General features: G+C 37.2%; 1 protein-coding gene across 3 annotated transcripts in view; it reads left to right on the top strand.

Annotated features, from left to right (window-relative positions):
- Positions 1-19419, top strand: part of ARHGAP10 (Rho GTPase activating protein 10) — a 153605-nt gene that overhangs the window by 79318 nt on the left and 54868 nt on the right. For 2 of the 3 annotated variants that reach the window (XM_054824710.1, XM_054824711.1), the window contains exons 12-18: positions 139-181; positions 1356-1421; positions 8691-8765; positions 13878-13965; positions 15289-15347; positions 17951-18056; positions 18679-18838. In XM_054824710.1, the coding sequence (XP_054680685.1) occupies positions 139-181; positions 1356-1421; positions 8691-8765; positions 13878-13965; positions 15289-15347; positions 17951-18056; positions 18679-18838 (597 nt within the window). The remainder of the gene's footprint in view (positions 1-138; positions 182-1355; positions 1422-8690; positions 8766-13877; positions 13966-15288; positions 15348-17950; positions 18057-18678; positions 18839-19419) is intronic. The other variant, XM_054824712.1, reaches the window with a different exon arrangement.

The raw sequence follows: 19419 nt of genomic DNA, 5'->3' as shown, positions 1-19419 counted from the left end.
GTTGTAGTTAGAGGTGATATGTTCTAGCTGTAAACAGCTGTATTTGTGCCTACTGAGCATTAAGATTGGGGTTGTCTTGTTTCTGATTTAAAAAAATTCTTTAAAATAATTTATGTCTTTTTACTCTTTTTGCATTAGCTGTTCATCAGTTTGAATAGAGCAAATGCAAAACAAGAGGGAAGTAAGTATTTGAATTACTATTAAAGCTGATTTTTGTTAACGTTTTACAATTGAGAAAGACAAAGGTGTATGTATATTTTGTTTTTAATCTCGAGTTCTGAATATACTTTTGTGGATTTTGTAATTAATGGGTTTTAACAGTAACATATTTTAGTACATATGTAAGACTCTAGGACTGGACATAAGCTAAAGAAACAGTCTGGTTTTGGCCAATTTACTTCATGTTTCAAATTGACTAAAAAAAAGGGTTAATTGTATGTAAATGCATCACAATTTCTTAATCCAGATTGTGTGTACACATCTTTTAGTATGCATAAGTGTGGTTTTAAAAGCAATTACAGCTGAACATAAAGGTCAGGAAAAAACCTGAATGCATGTGTTTAAAATGTAAACCATAATATGGAAGTAGAAGAGATGGCTTTCTTTAAATGACGTTAGCTTTCTTCTGTTAGCAAAGTATATGAGTGAAAACAGTTATCCTTCTTGCATTATCAGGCAATTTATGCTTGCTTTTTTTTTTCTTAAATTGTTGGTTAAAGATGGAACTTGGTGGTATTAATAGAAGTTTTTCTACAGATTTTTATTTTCGTGGTACAAGACCAGGTCCCCAGGAGCAAGAAGGCCAGATGTTTGGGGGAAGGGCAATTTTGCAATATAAGCTTTTAAATGAAGTTTTGATGTGAAGAAAAAGAATAAGATAGGAACAACAAAGGAATGCTGGATCTCAGCTGTTGTCCTGTTAACGCATCTGCTTTTATGTAGTCAGATCATTAACTGCTGTGAAATGATATATGTGTCCTGCATCTTTAATGTGGGAATTTCTTTGGCTTAGGGTAGGACTCAGTAAAAGCCCTGCTGTTGATGATTATGTTTTTTCATCATAAGTACTTCCTTGTCCCATTTGGTTAACTCTCTTAGATGTTGTCAGTGTTGCAGTAAGTATTGTTAAGCTCCATTTTGCATCTGCCAACATACGTACCTACTCAGAGATCCCATTCTTCAAAGACTACTTCTGTGAACAGATTCAGTGAAGCCACTACCACTAGAATGAGCCTTTACTTGGGCTAGATAGGGTTGTGAAGAAGAAAAGGGGAATTTCTCTAGAAAAATTTTACAGTGAAAGACATAATTATAATGGTGCTTTAAAACTTTTCAAACTTTTTTTTTCCTTGTAGGTGCACAATTGGATAAGATAGGGTTCACCGTCATCAAAAAGTGCATTAGTGCTGTTGAAACACGAGGTAATGATCAACCCAACCTGTTTGTAAAGGGAATGGAGCTGCTGGTCTGCTCTTTGAAGAAGGCCTGTGTGATCTAGTCTCCTGTAGATCTCTGGGAAAGACTTAACCTGGTAGATATAGCACTGATGACACTGACCAGGGCAGGAGCTTCCTACTGTCCAGTCCCAGGCTTTTATGTATGGCTTTCCCTCAAGAAATGTGTTTTCAAGAAGTGCTCAGAAGGGGGCACCTCTCTTGATGAAGGAAGCCAATGTTTGTGTGCAACAGCTGAGAAAAAACTCTGTCTTGTAGGCAATTCCTGTACCTTTACTTTGCTGTTGGAACAGACTAATTAATTTTAGTATTCCATTTGTGGACTTTGAATGGAGGTTTTGTGTTTAGTCACTTAAGACAACAGGAGCTGAGCAGGCAAGTGAATAACAAAAAGTATTGAAGTACTGCTGGTGGAGTTAGTCTCGCACCAGAGGTAAGGATGCTGTCAAGCTTACTGTTGACCTGGTGATGTGTGCTTGCAGCCCAGAAAGCCAACCATATCCTGGGCTGCATCAAAAGAAGTGTGACCAGCAGGTTGAGGGAGGGGATTCTTCCCCTCTGCTCTGCTCTCGTGAGATCCCACCTGGAGTACTGCATCCAGCTCTGGGGTCTCCAGTAGAAGAAAGACAATGAACCTTTGGAGTGAGTCCAGAGGAGAGCCACGAGGAGGATCAGAGGGCTGGAGCACCTCTCCTGTGAAGCCAGGCTGTGACAGAGTTGGGATTGCTCAGCCTGGAGAAGAGAAGACTCTGAGGAGACCTTCTAGCAGCCTTCCAGTACGGGAAGGAATCTACAGGAAAGCTGGAGTGGGACTGTTTACAAGGGCATGCAGCGACAGGACAAGGGGTAATGGCTGTAAACTTAAAAGGGTAGATTTAGATTAGATCTAAGGAAGAAATTGTTTACTGTGAGGGTGGCAAGGCACTGGAACAGGTTGCCCAGGGAGGTTGTGGATGCCCCATCCCTGGAAGTGTTCAGGACCAGGTTGGATGGGGCTTTGGGCAACGTGGTCTAGTGGAGGGTGTCCCTGCCCACAGCAGGGGGGTTGGAGCTAGATGATCTTTAAGGTCCCTTCCAACCCAAACCATTTGATGATTCTAAGTACTCATTGTTGTACCTCCAAAATTGGAGACAGAAGAGAAAGGTGAGTATGCAGACAGTATTCAAGAGGTAGTTGGGATTGTGATTATGGAGAGGCTCTGTGTCACAGACCCTGTGTAACTTGGGTACTGGATAGTATCAGCTTTTGATATTGCTAACATATGAGGAGACAACAGTCCTTGTATGGACATACTGAAATGTGAGGTGACCCAGCTGCTTTGAAGCTCGCTGCATTGTATATGGTATTGTGTGGGGAACTTGGTTGTGTTTTTTAAAAAAGAGGCGAAGAGATGAAAATATGTAATTGATTACGGTGTGTTTCTTAGTTTGTTAAAAGAGAAGTTGAAATTTTTCTGTGTGATTGTCCCGGTTTAGGCTAGGATAGAGTTAATTTTCGCAAGGAACCAGGACGGGTTTCCCAGTGTTTTGTTTTTCTCCTAAATTGTTGACTTTCCTTCCTGTTCTAAGGGGGATACTTATCATAGAATTGTAGAATAGTTTGGGTTGGAAGGCATCTCAAAGATCATCTAATTCCAACTCCCCTGCCATGGGCAGGGACACCCTCCACTAGATCAGGGTGCCCAATGATTTTTCAGGAATTGTATCTTTTTCTTTACCATTGCACAGGGCAGAATATTTATATCTTTCTTTGCATCACAGTCCAGCCTAAATAAGATAGCTGAACAGAAGAATGGGTTGGTCACACTTCCTGTCAGTGCAGGGTCTTAGTTAAAAGCAGTGTCTTCCGTGTATGCACTTACTATACAATATTATTAGTAAGACTGAGCAGCCTTTCTGATACTGAGAATTTAGCATTTTAAACAAGAAGTAGCTGAAATCCTTTTTCTCTTGGACTCTTTTGTATCAGTTCTGTCTGATACATTAAGGACGTTATTCCAGATTAGACAATATTCTGTCTGGTGTTACTTTTGTTCATTCTGTTCTTTTGAATATTTTTTATAATAAGGTTTACCTGTCTCATCACTTGAAAATTTCAGTTATGGGCATTTACAATGTGAATATTTTAGCTGGGAAATACTGCAGATAATGCTGACACCCTACAGATAAATTGCCTTCACTGCAAAACCCTGCTTTATTATAGACTGGATCTTCTCTTTGCACTGGATGAGGCAGATTTTATGAAAAGGGTAGTGTGTGATCATGTAATGAAAGACTGGTCTATAGCACAGAGATGGTTACCTTACAATACCTTATGAATCATGCTTACTGTAAGCAGTGTGGAGTACACTATATTTTGGTTTATTATCTATAGGTGTGTTCACATAGTTTTCTTCAAGTAGTCTTTTTTTTTTTCTTTCCCTTTCTTTGATACTCTGCAAGAAAAGTGAATCAAGAACATAACTGTGGAAAAAAATGTGAACACTTTCTTCATGAAGTGGCCATTTGGAAGAATGGGTTAGATACGGGGTTTCTTCTCATGCCTGTGGGGTAGGTAGGTTAAACTAAGCAGTGGTTCAAGTGCACTCCATCCTTTATGTCTTGATTTAGGGGCATGTAAGAAGGTGCAAAATATGTGTAACCCCACCTACTATTGTTGTTCAAGACAGATGATAAGTCTGCGTGGGTTAGAAGCATGTGTGCCTCCAGTGGGATCTGCCCTGAAGCATACTTGGCAGAGAATTAAAGTTACCAAAGTTAGCTGCAGTATTTCCTCTCCTTGGAGACCTTGCAGCTTCACTGTCACTTGTGCACAGCCTTTGTAAGACCTGCAGTCAGTAGAGTGCTTTGTGGTAATTACTACCAATGCAAATGACTTTTATCTATTAATTTTGTTTTGGGGAGTACTAAAGGAAGAAAATAAATGAGTATTCAATAAATATTTCTTTTCCCAGGGTTTCAAGAATGGGTTTAGGTGAGGTACTGTCTTCCAGGAACTCAGCAATCCACCTAGCTGTTTCAATGAACTTGATTCATCCATTGCATTTCAAGCAGTTGTTAATGATTTTCTGCTTACCAATTGTGAACTTAACATCAACTGCATTAAAAAAAACCAAAGCCTAACAAGCCTGACTTCATCCATGAAACTAACTGAAGTATTCCTAAGGGATAAGTTTGTTTTCTGCAGAACCTGCAGGACCTTCTGCTGATGTCTGCTGAGCTAAACCGAGGACCAAGAGAACATTCAGTTGTTTGCCTCAGAAGAGTTTGGCCAAGTAGTTGTATGATGAAGAAAACCCATCTTTCAGGCTGCAGATTTTATACCTATACTTGTTCTTAAAACAATTTTTACTTGATTATTTTACTTTAATGATAACACATCAAAGGCAAGTTATGTTCAGCAGAAGAAAACAGGACAGATGCCTCTTCAGAGACTGTGCTTGTGTGCCATGTTTTAATCTCTTTTAATCATAATGGGTGTGAGGTTGGCGTGGGTGGAAAGAGAGGACAGTCTAGTGTGGGTGGAAACTGAGAATAGTCTTGTCATGTCATAGCAGAAAAAGTCTGGTATTCACAGAGAGAGGAGCATAACAGAGATATTGAACATAAACTTGTCAATGGCTGGATAATTTTTTCTCTGTTATGTTCCCTTTTATAAAGCCAAGAAGGAAATTATTTGCTCTGAATGAATAGAAGAATCAAAGGCAGTGTCTTGGTTAAAATACATGTAAGCTTCTGATTCAGCATTGCCTCATAAGACATTGGCTGTGCTTTACCTGGTAGGAGAGGCTGAGACATAAAGATATGCAGCCTGTCTCTCACATACTGAGCACGATGCTGGTTGGATGTGCGCTGGTGTTTTGTCTCTGAGAGAACATTTTGGGATTACGTTTGGAGTACTTTATTTATAATTCTGTACTGAGGCTAATACAACGGGGTAGAAGTTTATAGAAACATCAAAGAGCTGTTTGCTGTGGTAGTAAAGACTCTGTGCATGTTTTGTGTGCAAGTAGTTGGTTGTACCTTCTGCGAGGCTGTTGTAGGTGTTTGCCAGAGCAGTGTTTGTCTTGATTTTAGAACTACCGGAGTTGCTAATCTGAGCTGTAGAGAGAGATGGCAGCATTGAGCTGTCTGTCCAGTCTGTCTGCTCATGAGAGAAAGATGGTGAGGAGGAAGTAGAATACCTTTTCACGTAACAAAATAAATCTGGCATTACCTTGAATTTAAAGCGTCACTTGTGTGACTGTGAACTATGGAGTTTGATATAGAGAGTTGTATTTGCAGCTATATTACTAGTCTGTGTCAGCCACATGTATAATGCCAGCCGCAAAGTAAACTTACCTACATACCTTGCTTACAATAGTATAAATGACAGTTTTACTTATAATACCTTATTTTTCTAAGCATGTTTCACAAATTGTGTACTTGTGCCAAATTCCTGTATCAGACAGCCAAGCATCATGAGATAATGTAGATATAAAGGAAATGATGCTGCGGGGCTTTACTGCTCAAAGTTGCCAATAGTGACTGGTTGAGCCGGCAGACACAGCGTCTGAACCCTTCAATGTTTTAGTCAGTGGTAAGCTATTCCTTGCAATGAGTCATCTTGTCAATTGTGTTCTGTAAATGCCAAGCATTATCAGTCTTGGATGTGCTGAAGATCTGAAATGTGCAGATTAAATCAGAAATAGTACTATTTCAAACCAGGCTTGTATGTTTTAAATAAAGCATAATTTAAAAGTATGTTTAAAGGTATCATTTTAAACTATGTAGAAATATTAATTCCTCTCTGCACTTTTTGATGTCTGCTAGCAATTAACTGTGCTTTTTTCAGGTTGATGAATTTGAAACTGATCAATTATCTGATAATTGCTATCACAGACTCATGATTATTGCTTGTGGATTGTCTTAGTTTCAATACTGCCATAATTTCAGAGACTTTTGCATATTGTGTCTATTTTAATATTGAGCAGCAGTTTCTGTGGTTTGACCTTAATTATTTTTAAGCCTGTAAATGTATGTTTGGGGTCAGCGCAGTTTGGTTCCCCCTAGTTTTAATGTCAGAAGCACAGGAAGTCATGAAACAACTTCCGAGATAAGCAAAAGCTGAACTGTATTTGACTGTGACAGTATTTCTTCAGCTTTTTAGCTCCTTACATACAATACAGAAGGCTTGTTCTGTGGTACTAAAAGTAGTGGAGGACATTGTATACAAAGTGTGATGTGTTTTGACAAAGCCTTAAAAAGCTTGATGTTACTTTTGAACCAGAATCTTTTTGGATACCTCTGAGAAATTTGAAGTAAAAAATAATTGCTGCTCTCAGGACAGATTCCTAGTGTATCATTGTTTGGAGTGAATCAAGGACTGTGGTTGGTTTTCTTGGCATTGACAGACCTTAAGTGGTATATAGCGTGCTGTCACACTGTTGTTCTGGGGATTATTGGAAAACTTGGTTGGGTTGATAACTTCATATTTTGAGAAGAATAGCATTGTGGCCACACAACTGTTTTTTGTGGTTCTTTCTTTTGCACAAAACTAAACTGTGAGCATACTCTAGAGTTGAGGTTTTTGATGACCACAGATGAAATAATGGAGATCTGGCTTATTCTGTTAATTTGAGCCAGCTCTGAACATGCCATCTAGCTTAAGACTCAGCATGATTAGACTGATGCCTGCATTCTGGGAAAAGGGCAGTTTTGCTCAGGTGGAGCAACCGAGAGAAGTAACAGCTACTGCCATAGCCCGTCAGCTTCCCGCCAGGACAGAGGATTGAGCGGTGCTAACAGGGAGGAGTTCAGCAGGCTCTCAAAGATCTGGGATGGCTGAGGAGGCTGCAGACTGTGTGAGGAAGAGGAGGGGATGAGAGAAGAAGGCGAAGATGTGGCAAGGCTAGGCAGGAGGAGGAGGAGGAGGTAGAAAACGTGAAGTTCCCTCCACCTTATTGAGAATTATTGCAGTGTGTTATGGTTGTGTCTGACAGTAATTCATTAAAAGGCTAATGATTTTTACATACTTCATCTAATATTTATTTGGGAAGAAACTTTTTCTCATATGACTGGTTTTAATTTCCCTTCTCTGGGTTGGAACGGTTTGGTATTGAAACTGGGAATTCTCTGTAAGTCTTCCTTTTGTTGAAAGATATTTTGAATAAGAATACCACATAATCTGTTATTTGAAAATATTTCCTTGGAGTAGAAACACAGGTATTTTGTGGCATTTCTACTCTTCCAGGCCAATGTGAATACAGAGGTAGAGTATGGTGGTGTTTGTAGATGGCCTCTCAAACATCTGTGTCAGCTTCAGAACTGTAATATCTTACCTCCTCCTATATGGACTCTGAAATAATGCAGCAAAGACATACCTTATTTTACCCTTTTCCTTCCCTGCCCCTTCTATCCCTTCCTTTTTCCTTCAATTTACAGTCATAGTTTTACTTCCCTGGGGATAAAACTGGATGTGGTGAAGGAAGGCAAAAGCAGGGGAAGAAGAGGGGTAGAGAAGTGAATATGTGTGAGAGGGTGGAAGGGCACAGAGGAATGACAGGAAAGTGGTCCAGTGTCCACATGAAATGAGAGTAGGGGAGTGAAAATATTATGCTGGTTATGGCTGCTCTGCTCATCGCAAGCAAAACCAGAAGGACCGATTTCAGTAAGCTGCGGTGGTGCCTCTGGATATAACCACTATGTGGACCACAGTGGGTTGGAATGAGGCCTCGTATCTTAAATGAAAAGCATTTACAAACTTGAAAAAGCATTGGTTTTGAGGATGGGGAATAGGCTCAAGTTTTTCTTTATTTTATCCAAACTCTTTTATCAGCCACATATTTGGAAAAAACCAAAATTATGTTTATTAGAGAAATCTTAATTTAGCCTTTGTTGGTTCAGTTCTTGCATTATTAGAATGTGGATGTATCCAAAATGTCATTTAAAAAATCTGAAAACAGCCAGTGATTTTTTTCAAGCAAAGGTTTGTTGCTGTTTGCTTCTACTCCCAGTTACTGAAGTGGAATTAAGGTACATGAAACCTTTATCAAAACATAACATGAACTTATCTTAAAAACACAGAACAACAAAAGGATTCTTGCAATACTTTATTTATAACGTTGTTCTCACGTCTTGTGTTAATACTATGTAATCTGTCTGTCTTTGAGGAGAATTTGTTGCCTGGGGAAAAGGTTTAATGCTAAATTTGACTGTGGTTGATCTTCTGCCTTTTTTTCTTCTTTTACATAACAGGTATAAATGACCAAGGATTGTACAGAGTTGTGGGGGTGAGTTCAAAGGTCCAGAGACTTCTGAGTTTGTTGATGGGTATGCCTCTATTTTACAATAATTTTTTCAATATTTTATTTCATGTTGTTTTACTGTCAATATTTAGTTTTAAAAGTATCTGCCTGTAGTTGGTCTTTATATGCGCCAGATCTAGTGTGCTTTAATCCATGCAAATAATCCTCATGTCATTGTAAATTCCATTCCCCTGGTTTAGCAAGACCAAGATTAGTTAGTGGGAATAAACTGAGAGAACTGCTATGGGACATGAAGGAGTAAATCATGGGCTTTCTGCAAGGTTAATGTAAGTGGGATTAAAGCAGCCTAAATTGAAGGGTCTGATCAGAAAATACAAAATACCATGTTCAAGAAAGTTTGAAGCTTATTGCTTCATTGTTTGAAGTTTCCACCTTTCTTCTCTGTTGTCTTAAGATGTCCAGGTGTACACGCCAATGCCTGTCTTTAGTTAATCACTGTGCAAAATAAGACATTTAGTTTAAGCCTACTGGCAAAGAGCTCTTTGGTTTAAGAGGAGGAATATGATATATGTATTAATAATAACTATGTGCCAAGGTGGGAGACAGATGGAGAAAGGATTTGTTTTTATAAACTTAGTAGTATAGCTCTTATATGTGGGTAACATCTTAGACTCTCTTATACCTAGCTAGCCATGTGTAGCTTTTAAGATTTTTTGATTCATAAAATTATTCCAGAAACTTTTTTCCCCCCTTTTCTTTCTAGAAGTTTTGATGCGTCTTTAATCCCAGTGACTGTAGTTCTCTTGCCACTCTGCTGTCCCTAGGGAAGAAAAAGGAAAAAAAAAAAGTATTGGCACCTGGATGAAATCCCTCATCTGCCTGATCTCTCTCACCAAAGTAGTAGCCATGACTGCAAGATGTGCCGTGTTTCCCAATTTCTTGTCCTGAGCACTGACAGTACATGCAGTCAGACAAGACCACTGGGATTAGTTCATTTTTATAGAGCTTCCAAACCTGTCACTTGACAGCAAAGGTCTGATTCTCAGGGATTCATTGGTATGCAAAGAAGCTTGTTTGCAGTTTGCACCAGGCTCTTCTCCAGAACCATGCATGCTCCATCTGTGCTGATAACACAGTGTTCTTTGGCACTGCAAACTGGAGGAAGCCAGAAAGTGAATTCATTTCATTACCCCAGACATTATGTGAATGACAAAGCGCTTTTATATTATATGCTGCTGTCAGTTCAGTGCCACCTGTAAGACTTTTTCTTTTCCTTCCTCTATTTTTTCAAACAGGCTGTCTCTTCAGAAATGATAAGACATCAGGCTTGAGGACCTGCATGTCATATCAATCTGTCATAATGACCTTGCTAAATATTAATTTATGATATCTTACTTTAATCAGTATTAACAGCACCCTGAAGTTCTCCATTAGTGCACATAAACCTGCCTGTATCTTTAAAGTATTGTAGCAAAGGACTCTGTTTGGGAATACAAACTGGGATTAATAAAAATGACTGATCTATAACAGATTCTCATGGTTGTTTATCTGTTGGAGTTAGCCTCAGTAAACAATAACCACCTTTAGCCATTGACCATAGGAAGAATGATGTGTTATCACTCAGAGAGTCTTGATTAAATGCATTTGATATCCTAAGATGTTTTTCAGGTTTGTACTTACTGGCTTAGCCTGGGCGTGCAGATCTGGCAGGCAAATTTTCCTCTTTGCCATTAGTGGTATCCAAATTAAATAGACTCAGGTTGCCAGTGGTTCAGTAGCAGCTGGAAGAGTTTACTGGGGATTCCGGCATCTGCTTTTAGTTATTTTTTAAAATTAGAAACATTTTTTGTCATTCCCAAGATTCATATATTTATTTGAAGTAGGAAGAATACAGTGGTATGAAGACAAGGCAAAATACTGAACAGAAAAAAGTTAGGGTGCAAGCAGGTGCTCTTTTTCTGATGATTTGTTGAAAGTGATCCTATCTGTGTTCTTTATCTGTCTGTCCTCAGAGAAGAGTAAAGAGGGTTTCTTTTTGATATACAGTGGTACAGAGAATTTAAAATGAATGATTAATCTTTAATCCTTTGTTTCTGGGTATACTTTTAGATACCCTTTTATATGAAAAATTTTTTTTTCAGAATCATAAACTCGTATTAACTTTCTGTATTTTAAAATGTTTGATAAGATTTCAAAGTATTTTAAGCTACTTATCATTGACCATGAAGTTCACAGTCTGAAAGGCCCAAACTGCAAAGTAAGTCTTCCGAATGGTAACAAGGGACATAATAGCATGTAGTTTTGTCTCTGTTTCAGAGTATTTTCTAGAAAATTCGGGAAAGTACATTGAGAGTCAAGACAGTATAAGACCAATATATGCTTTTCTAATACTATGAATGCACAGATTTTCATCTTTAATGTAAAAATCTAGTGAAACTAAGTCTTCTGTAAAATGAGGCTCAGCAATTAAATATACAATTCTACTTTAAAAAGGTTAATTTTGCCATTAACTTTAGTCCTTGAAGTTACTTGTAACTAGCATGGTGCTATGGTGATCTGTTTTGCAGCAATAATCTTGTCTAAATTTGTGAGGCATTTGGTAAGGAAAACACTCATTGCATTTCAAGTGAAAATGTTAAATTAATCTGAGATATCATTGTAAACAGGGATACAGAGGTAGGACTTCCAATGTTACAGGAATCTTATAAGCAATTCAGAATGCTTTGTCAGGAGGCTCAGTTCCTGAAATGCATCAGGGACCGATTCCTGTTTCATCTGTGATCTGTGTTATAGATCTGATGTGGCTCATTTCATCCAAGCTGCCTACGTAGATTTCATACAAGCTACTACATAGGGTAGCGTTCATACAGGCACCCTTGCTCATGGTGAAGTGACCGCTAAGGACTTGGAGTTTCTACTCATGAGTTCAGTTTTGATTTCTGATACTGCCTGGCATGAAAAATGCCAGCCATTACATGTTGTAGAAGAAAACTTTCAGGTACCTCTGCCTTTTCAAAACCAGCAGCTTTCAAAACAATTACACTGAATTCCTTATTTTATATACAGTAAATGTCAGTATGCATACACTCCTACAGTGGACTTATTGCATATGAAAGCAGAGAGAGTCTCCTCTTAACCTAGTTTAGTGAGCTGGACTGTTTTTATAAACTCTAGCTCCCTTATTGTCAGAAAGATTTGCATAAAATTTAGAGCTGATCTGTCAAAAGCTGTTCCATAAATGTGCACAGTTATTTTTGTATGCATAAAATTGCCACTCAGTGCATGGTGGCTGCTATGTGAACAAGTGGCATGAAAACTAGCAGAGTCACTTTTGAAATCCTGGTTGAAGTTCCAGTTCATATAACTGCCTGGAATGTTTGAAGTAGAGGGAAAAATGGAGTGGGAGCAGTCAAATACATGGGGTGATGGGGCACAGAGCTATGTAGGGCAACTGTCAAACCAAAAGTGGGAAAAAATGTTAAGTCTGATGGCTTCTACAGTCAAACTAGGGATTGTTTGGGGTCAGATTTTGTTTTGTTGTTTGGTTTTTTTCCCCCCAAGAGATAATGAAATATTTCAGCAATACCTTCTATTTTTTATTTTAAGAGGTTTGCTTTGGAATTCAGATGCTTGTTATTTTCCTCCCCAAATTCATCAACAAATGTCACATTACTGAGTGCATCCTTTGACTGTAAAGGAGGTTGATGATTATGAAGCAGTTATGTAAAAACTGGATATTACATAGTGGTTTAGTAACAAAATCCCCATAGATTACACTTGTTTCTGATGTGATGGCAGTTGTTATTTAATTAATTCAGTAGAAAGGTTTTCTTCACAAGAAAAGAGAATTTGAACGCAGAAACGGCTAGCGTGCTAAAAAGAGGAAAAAGAAACTTTTTCCTAAGGCAATCTTGAGTATTTTGGGTGGTGGTTGGCTAGTAACAATTTGGTAGAAAATGTTATCTGACTTGTATTTTAAAATGAGATTTAAATAATTGATATAATGAGGGAGAATATTCAGTTACAGAAATAATTGCTTGGCACAGCCTTTAGAACAGAATTATTTAGCCCCAGTAAAAGGACTGCACCTTTAATCAGGGATCCTAATTTGATTTTTTAAATGTGTCTGTCGTTTGTCTGACAAGCAAAGTAACAAATGAATTTTGAATTGTATGAACTGGTCAACACGTAATCTGTCAGCTACTGCAGTAGTTTACTGTAGTGACTGACAGAAACATGTAGCAGTAACAATAACAGACGCTCAAGCCCTTGAAGTTACCAAATACATTGAGCTCATTTGGCCATATACACATGATCTTCTTGTGTCAGCTAGCCTTCGCTTCCTGTTTTGAGGCCAAAACGGGTTTTTTGATTGCAAAACACTCCAGTGTGCTGTGTTGTTTTCTACGTTCCATCAAAAAGTCCTTCACCTGATGGGTCATTCAGACATAAAACTGTTCAATTTGACCTGTCTTGTTATATGACTCTACCAGCTAACCTGGTAAAAGATGGGAGTTCTGTGAACCTGACAAATGGTCAAGCAAGCAAGTGTTTTTTCCCTTTGGCTAAAACTGATCAAGTAAAGGAAATATTCAGGCCACCTTGTAGAGGAAACTTACTGATACAGAAGAGTCCTTTTTCTGCTTTTGAAGTACCTCTTAAAGGTTTTCACACAGTAAGGAAGGTCATACCGCACCTTGGCTGTTTTCATCAGCAATCCAACTGTTTACAAGCAAAACTATGGGAAGAATTTGAAAAGGTGTACTTGCATTTTAAATAATGAGAAAAAAAGAGGAAAAGATAGGTGATGCTTAGCGGGTCTTTTTTCTAAACTGTTTTTTTGTGCATCTTTTTTGTTCGTGTACATCTTTCTGATTAATTAAAGGTGTGAAAATATCAATTGCTAAAGAGATCTTTTTACCTGAAAATGATTTTTAATCCTTCATTAAAGAAAAATTAGTAGTAAATACTTTTTAAAACAAAATATGGAAATAGAATTTATAAAGAGGTTTGGATGTTTTCTTCTTAGAAGTAATATGTCCTCCTTACTATTAGTACTACATTCATGTGAGCAAATACATAATGATCAAATTCAATGTGTTGCTCTTCATGTAGGGCACACTGATTTAGAATTCCCTTTTTTCATGTCCCTCTTTTCTTTCTGTTTATTTTCTAGATGCAAAAACCTGCAATGAAGTTGACCTGGAAAACTCTGTAGATTGGGAAGTGAAGACAATTACTAGTGCTATGAAGCAATATCTACGGTAAGCTTGTGTCTCATTTATGTATGTATTTATTTGACTATGAATTCTGTATTCTAATTCTCCTATGCAGTGTGTTAAGCTACTTTCTTTTCCTATATTTTGGAACAGAGGTTCATTTTGTGCAAGTACCATGTTTGTTGTTTGTTTTGCAGGAAGCAAAATAATTTAGCAACACTAATACTAGTTCACATGAGACAAGCCCCAAAACATTTTTGTGTTAGATATTTAAGCATTTCACTGATGGTTCGGAAACCTGAATTGTTAGTGAACTTGCTGGGAGTTCTTACTGAAAGTCGGCTAGGATTGTTAAAAGAGTATTTTGCCTTTTGGTGTTTTAATGTGGTAGAATGGACAGGACAAAGGTTATGAAATTTTTAATTTTTTCCTCTTTTCCTTCTGACCATTGCTCTGATGTTCTAGGTGCAATAGTAATAATATTTTGAGTGTTAAAAATAAGAATTTTAGATGTGTTCTCTGTTCAAATGGCTTGGCCAATTCCTCAACAAGATTTACTAAATTGCCTAAGAACATAGAACTTTTGTGTGTATCTTATAGTGTAACACAAACACAGTATTTTTAATCTGCTGTTTTTATTAAATAAAGTATTACTGCAACCGCTATCAGAGAACGCTGAAGAACTGTTATCAAGACAAGTCTCTCTTATGGAGTGTAGGAAAGAAGAATAAAATAAAAAGTAGGAAAGAAAAAAAAGTGCACATGATGAAGTATTTCCCACCTATGGTATTTCCGAACTAAGTGTTCACCCAAATATTTCATAATCATCAGTAAAATCAACTTAATAAATGAAGGTTTTAACTCTGATTTCCATTGTTCAGTACATTTTTCATTGATGACTAAGATTTTCAATTTCAGTTTTTCCATTTGAAATGCTTTAGAGTTTTGATTTGTGGATGGCTACTGTTCAGCAGACTTAACTGTTTTAGGACCTTTATTTCTTTCCAGTAAGGCACTGACTTGTGATTCTTTGTATTTTAAAAACTCTAATGAATTGATTGCTTAGTATATATGTACAGTCTTCATCTGAGAAACTGTCTGGGTGTTGTAATTTGGAAAGGTGCCTTATGATAGACTGGAGGCATCACTTCAGCTCGTGCAAGATGAAGGAATGAATTTAGTCTTATTTTCCTGATAATACTAAGTTTTCCATTCGTGTTGGAAATCATGGAATTCAAGGACCATGGTAACAACGGTTGCCTCCAGTGTGAGGATTATACTACTGAACGTTAAAAAGATTTTCTGCTTAGTGTAAATACAGATAGAAAAGAATATAGCTAAATTTATTATGTCATCCTTATTTTACAGAAGCCTTCCAGAGCCACTGATGACATACGAGTTGCATGGAGAATTCATCGTTCCTGCCAGTAAATATTGCACTATAGTTCAAATAGAAATCTTTTCTTATAGTACTGTTGTGGTCTTAGGAGCATGCTGCAAATGCATTTTCAGAAAAAATCTTCAACCCAGTAAAAATATAGGAATAACAAATAATAAACGTTTTAAAAATACATAGTTTTTAACCAGTGTTCAGTTCTAGTATGTGTCACATATGATGTATCTAATGACAGACAAGCTTGTGATGGACAGCATAGCGCAATTTTTACTTCTATGGAAAAACTTTTGGATAGACATTGTAAACATTCATTCTTATTTTCTTAATTATATAACGATAAACATCTACTTAGATTGTTGTTTATATTTTCTCTTCCATTTATAAAGAGCATGAAGCTTAGTAAAAGAAAATACACTCATTCGGGCTCATTTGAATCCTTACAGCACAGCTGCCTGACCCTTGTTTTCAGTGCCTTGTTAGCTCTGTATCCAGGCTGGTTTGAACGTTCCTCATATATTAGTAGAAAAAAGGAAAGAGCAGGCCAGATTACACTATGGCAGTTCAAATACGGACTTGGAGAAGACACAACAGCGTTTGTGCTTCAGCTCTATGGTATCTAACGCACATGGAATTTTTTTGGAAGAGGATGGAGGGAAACTGTGTAAGAAAATTTTTGGCAAAGTATCAAACAGATATTTAGCTGATTTTTCTTTCCAGCCTGTAGCACTTCTGGCAAACTGTGGAACACAAAATTAAAATAAACTTTGGGACAATTGCTTTATCTTCTTCGGATTGCTGTAATGACTTTCCAGGACTGTAGAATGTGTTCACTTGTGGTCCTTAATTCAAAATGAGAATTAGCCCATGAAATTCTATTGCCAAAGCACATCTGAGAGGCCAAGTGCTTAAACAAAATTCAACATACTTACCTAGATGGTGAATCCATCCATTTGTATTGGAAAGTGTTAAAATAATTTCTTGACCTATGAAGTTTTGCCAGCAGTTTCTCGCTTTATTTTCCTTTCTCTATTTTATAGTCTCTTTCAGTGAAGGAATTCAGTTGAAGTTATGTATTTTAAATAGTAAACAGTTTTGTAGAGGGGCTGGTTCTGTGTGGTGGGGAGGGAAATTTAATCAACATTGCAGATCTGAGTTACGGTATACTTAAAAATAGGTAGTAAGTGTTGTTTCCTATGTTGTCTATAAAAAGCCATCAAGACTGGGAATAGTAAGGAATATCCTTTTCTCTGAAACTATTGTGGGGGGAAGCCAAAATTAAAAGGTTATCCTTTCAATTTTCTTTTCTTTATACATATCAGTGTAGATTGAAACTATCTAAGCCTTGATTGTATCTTGTGATTAAGTTGCTTAGCCATTCTTTAATTAGTTTGTGATTTCACATATATGTGAAATAGTCTTGCTTTAAAGAAGGCTTATGTTTTTCTGTCTATCTGAATTTTGATTAGCTGACTAGAAGCTAAATGTTTTGCATTTTGGTAGCCTTTTTTCCTTGCAATCTGTGCAGGGGTGTTCCCTGCAAAAGAATAAGACACTACATTTGCCCCCAAATCTGTAGCAATATGCAAAGAAAAAAAATATCTGTAGCAGTATGCACTGAGGAAATATGGTGGTATTTTATATGAAATACACTTAACAATCAAAGCTGCCTTAGAGTAAAATGGAGCCTGATGAGTGGTCCTGGTGTCAAAACTTCTTGCATTCAGAGTAGGTTCTAAATTTTTTTCTTTATGTATCTTGTACTAAGTATTATTCTATACAAGAGAAATACTTCCACTCCTCTCATTGTAACCACTACTGAGCTGTAATTTTGTGATTTAATACAACTTTCAGAAATGGAAAGAGGGATTATTTTCATCTTTTACACATTCTTGTTTTCATCTGTGTACTAGTGAAACCCTTAGGGGCCAAAATTATTCAATTCAATATGCAACACACAAAAATAAAAAGCCCCTTGCTTATTTTTACTTTATTTCTGTACTGTACTACAGAGGGATGCCGTTGTTATTCAGGGCCCTTTATCGTAATAATCTCACTTAGTAGGTTTTTTGCATAATTATTCTTCTGAGTCTTCAGAGGTCATTAGATTTTCTGTTTCTGAGCATATGAATCTTCTGCATGCCTTGTCTGATGCAGTTTCCAGTGCAAGGTAGCCTAAATGCAGTATCATTAGCTGCATAGCATCAACAAAACTGAATTGTAATGATGAGAAAAACCAGGTAATGAAGCTAAAATGTAAAGTAGCACAGTTCCACTCTGTGGCACCCAGTAACATCGCTCCTCACCTCGCAGTATATTCGTAAGCAGATGAGTCCAATGCGGCAAAACAATAACTACATCTGTCGGTTTTTAAAAATAGATGAACAAAGGCATCCTTTTGCAGGTGGATTGAAAGATGAGTTCACAAAATAAGCAAATAAGTGGATAATTCTAGAACAAGATTACTTGTGAAAACAAAGCACATATGTTCAATATTGCTATGTTTGGAGATACATAAGTGGTGAAGCAAAGTATGCGCAGTATGTTTCTGTGCAAGGGTGGGAGAAGCTTTGTGTTTCTGTGGATTATATTTCAGTTTTATTTTTTGAGATGGTTATTTATTTCTTTGTCCCATAGAAAGTGGGAGTCCTGAATCTCGAGTTAATGCTGTTCACTTCTTGGTCCATAAACTCCCAGAAAAGAACAAAGAGATGCTGGAAATTTTGGTGAAACATTTAGCGAAGTAAGTGTTATGACCCGCTTTCCTACCTTCTCAGAACTCTTGTCCTTACCTTCGTTTAACTACAAAGGGCCTTAGTTAAGTGTGGCTGGAGCTCAAGCCCATCTTGATGCTGTCATGCACAATACAAAGAACCAAACGTGCAAAAGCAGACAAGACGTTTGACTCATGCTGTGTATGTTTTGGCGGGAAAGGCAGAAATCTAATCCATTAATGAAGCCATATAAGTATTTACTTTAGCAGTCCTGCCAGCAGTTGAGGGTTTGATTGAAGTGAGAAAGGGAACATTATACTTTCTTTTCGCAAATTCTGGCAAAGTGAATAGTGGAGAACTGTTAGCAAATTTAAGTTGGTTTCACACTTGCCCTGGTCCAAGGCTAAGTGCATTTTATACGTTTAAGTTCAGTAAGAGACTGCTTTTGTTTTTAAATTGCCAGTGGAAGAATGGTTTTTCTGTTTTCCAGAATTCAGTAAGACTTTATTTGAAGAAACTTTGCACAAAACAAACTTCTAAAACATAGATTAAGGAAATGTAATGTTTTCATTTGTAGACTGCAGCTTCCAACAGTAATGGAAATTTTTCATAACCTATTTCCTGTTTTTTCCTTCAATTCTTTTCAAAAAGTGTTTCAAAGCATGCCAAGAGGAATCTAATGACTGTGGCAAATCTAGGGGTAGTATTTGGACCAACCTTAATGAGGCCACAGGAAGAAACTGTAGCAGCCATCATGGACCTGAAGTTTCAGAATATCGTTGTCGAAATCCTGATAGAAAATCATGAGAAGGTAAGCTTTGATACATCTCCGCGTTTCTGAGCATTGTCTAAAACAGTCTGCTAGGCTTAATGGATAGTGTGGAGTTAAGTATGATGTTACAAATAGCTTAATTCTAAAGAATATCCTTTATACACTGTACGCTTTTTGGCTGTTTTTACTTGATAAGTATTTCTGTTCATAGGTAGACTGACATTTCAGAATGCATATTTCCTGGTAATAACAGTGCTTTTGTGTGTGTATAGTACACAAATAGATTTTCATTATATTTGCATATGTTTTTTCCTGAGCAAATGTGATAGAAGACTGGAAAAGAGAAAGCCCGGGCTCAGTTTTTAGCTCTTTCATTAAGTACTTTGACTAGGGACTAAATTAATTGTTCCATGTCTTCATTTTTTTTCTGAGTTCACAGAGTAAAAAGAAGACTTTACTATACTCTGAATTTTATGGGTAAAATGCATTATGACAGTGCTAGGTATTAGCATTTCCTTTGTTTTCAGCTGAATGTGTTTTATTTTAAGCCTTTACATTTGAGGTAATAGTGAAAATAGAAGTTGCTTCTCCTGTGACAGCTGCCAGTTACTAATGTGCCT

This window comes from Grus americana, chromosome 4, assembly GCF_028858705.1.
Source record: "Grus americana isolate bGruAme1 chromosome 4, bGruAme1.mat, whole genome shotgun sequence".
NCBI lineage: Eukaryota > Metazoa > Chordata > Aves > Gruiformes > Gruidae > Grus > Grus americana.
Note: the sequence above shows the minus strand (reverse complement) of the source record. Positions and strands in the feature narration are given on the sequence as shown.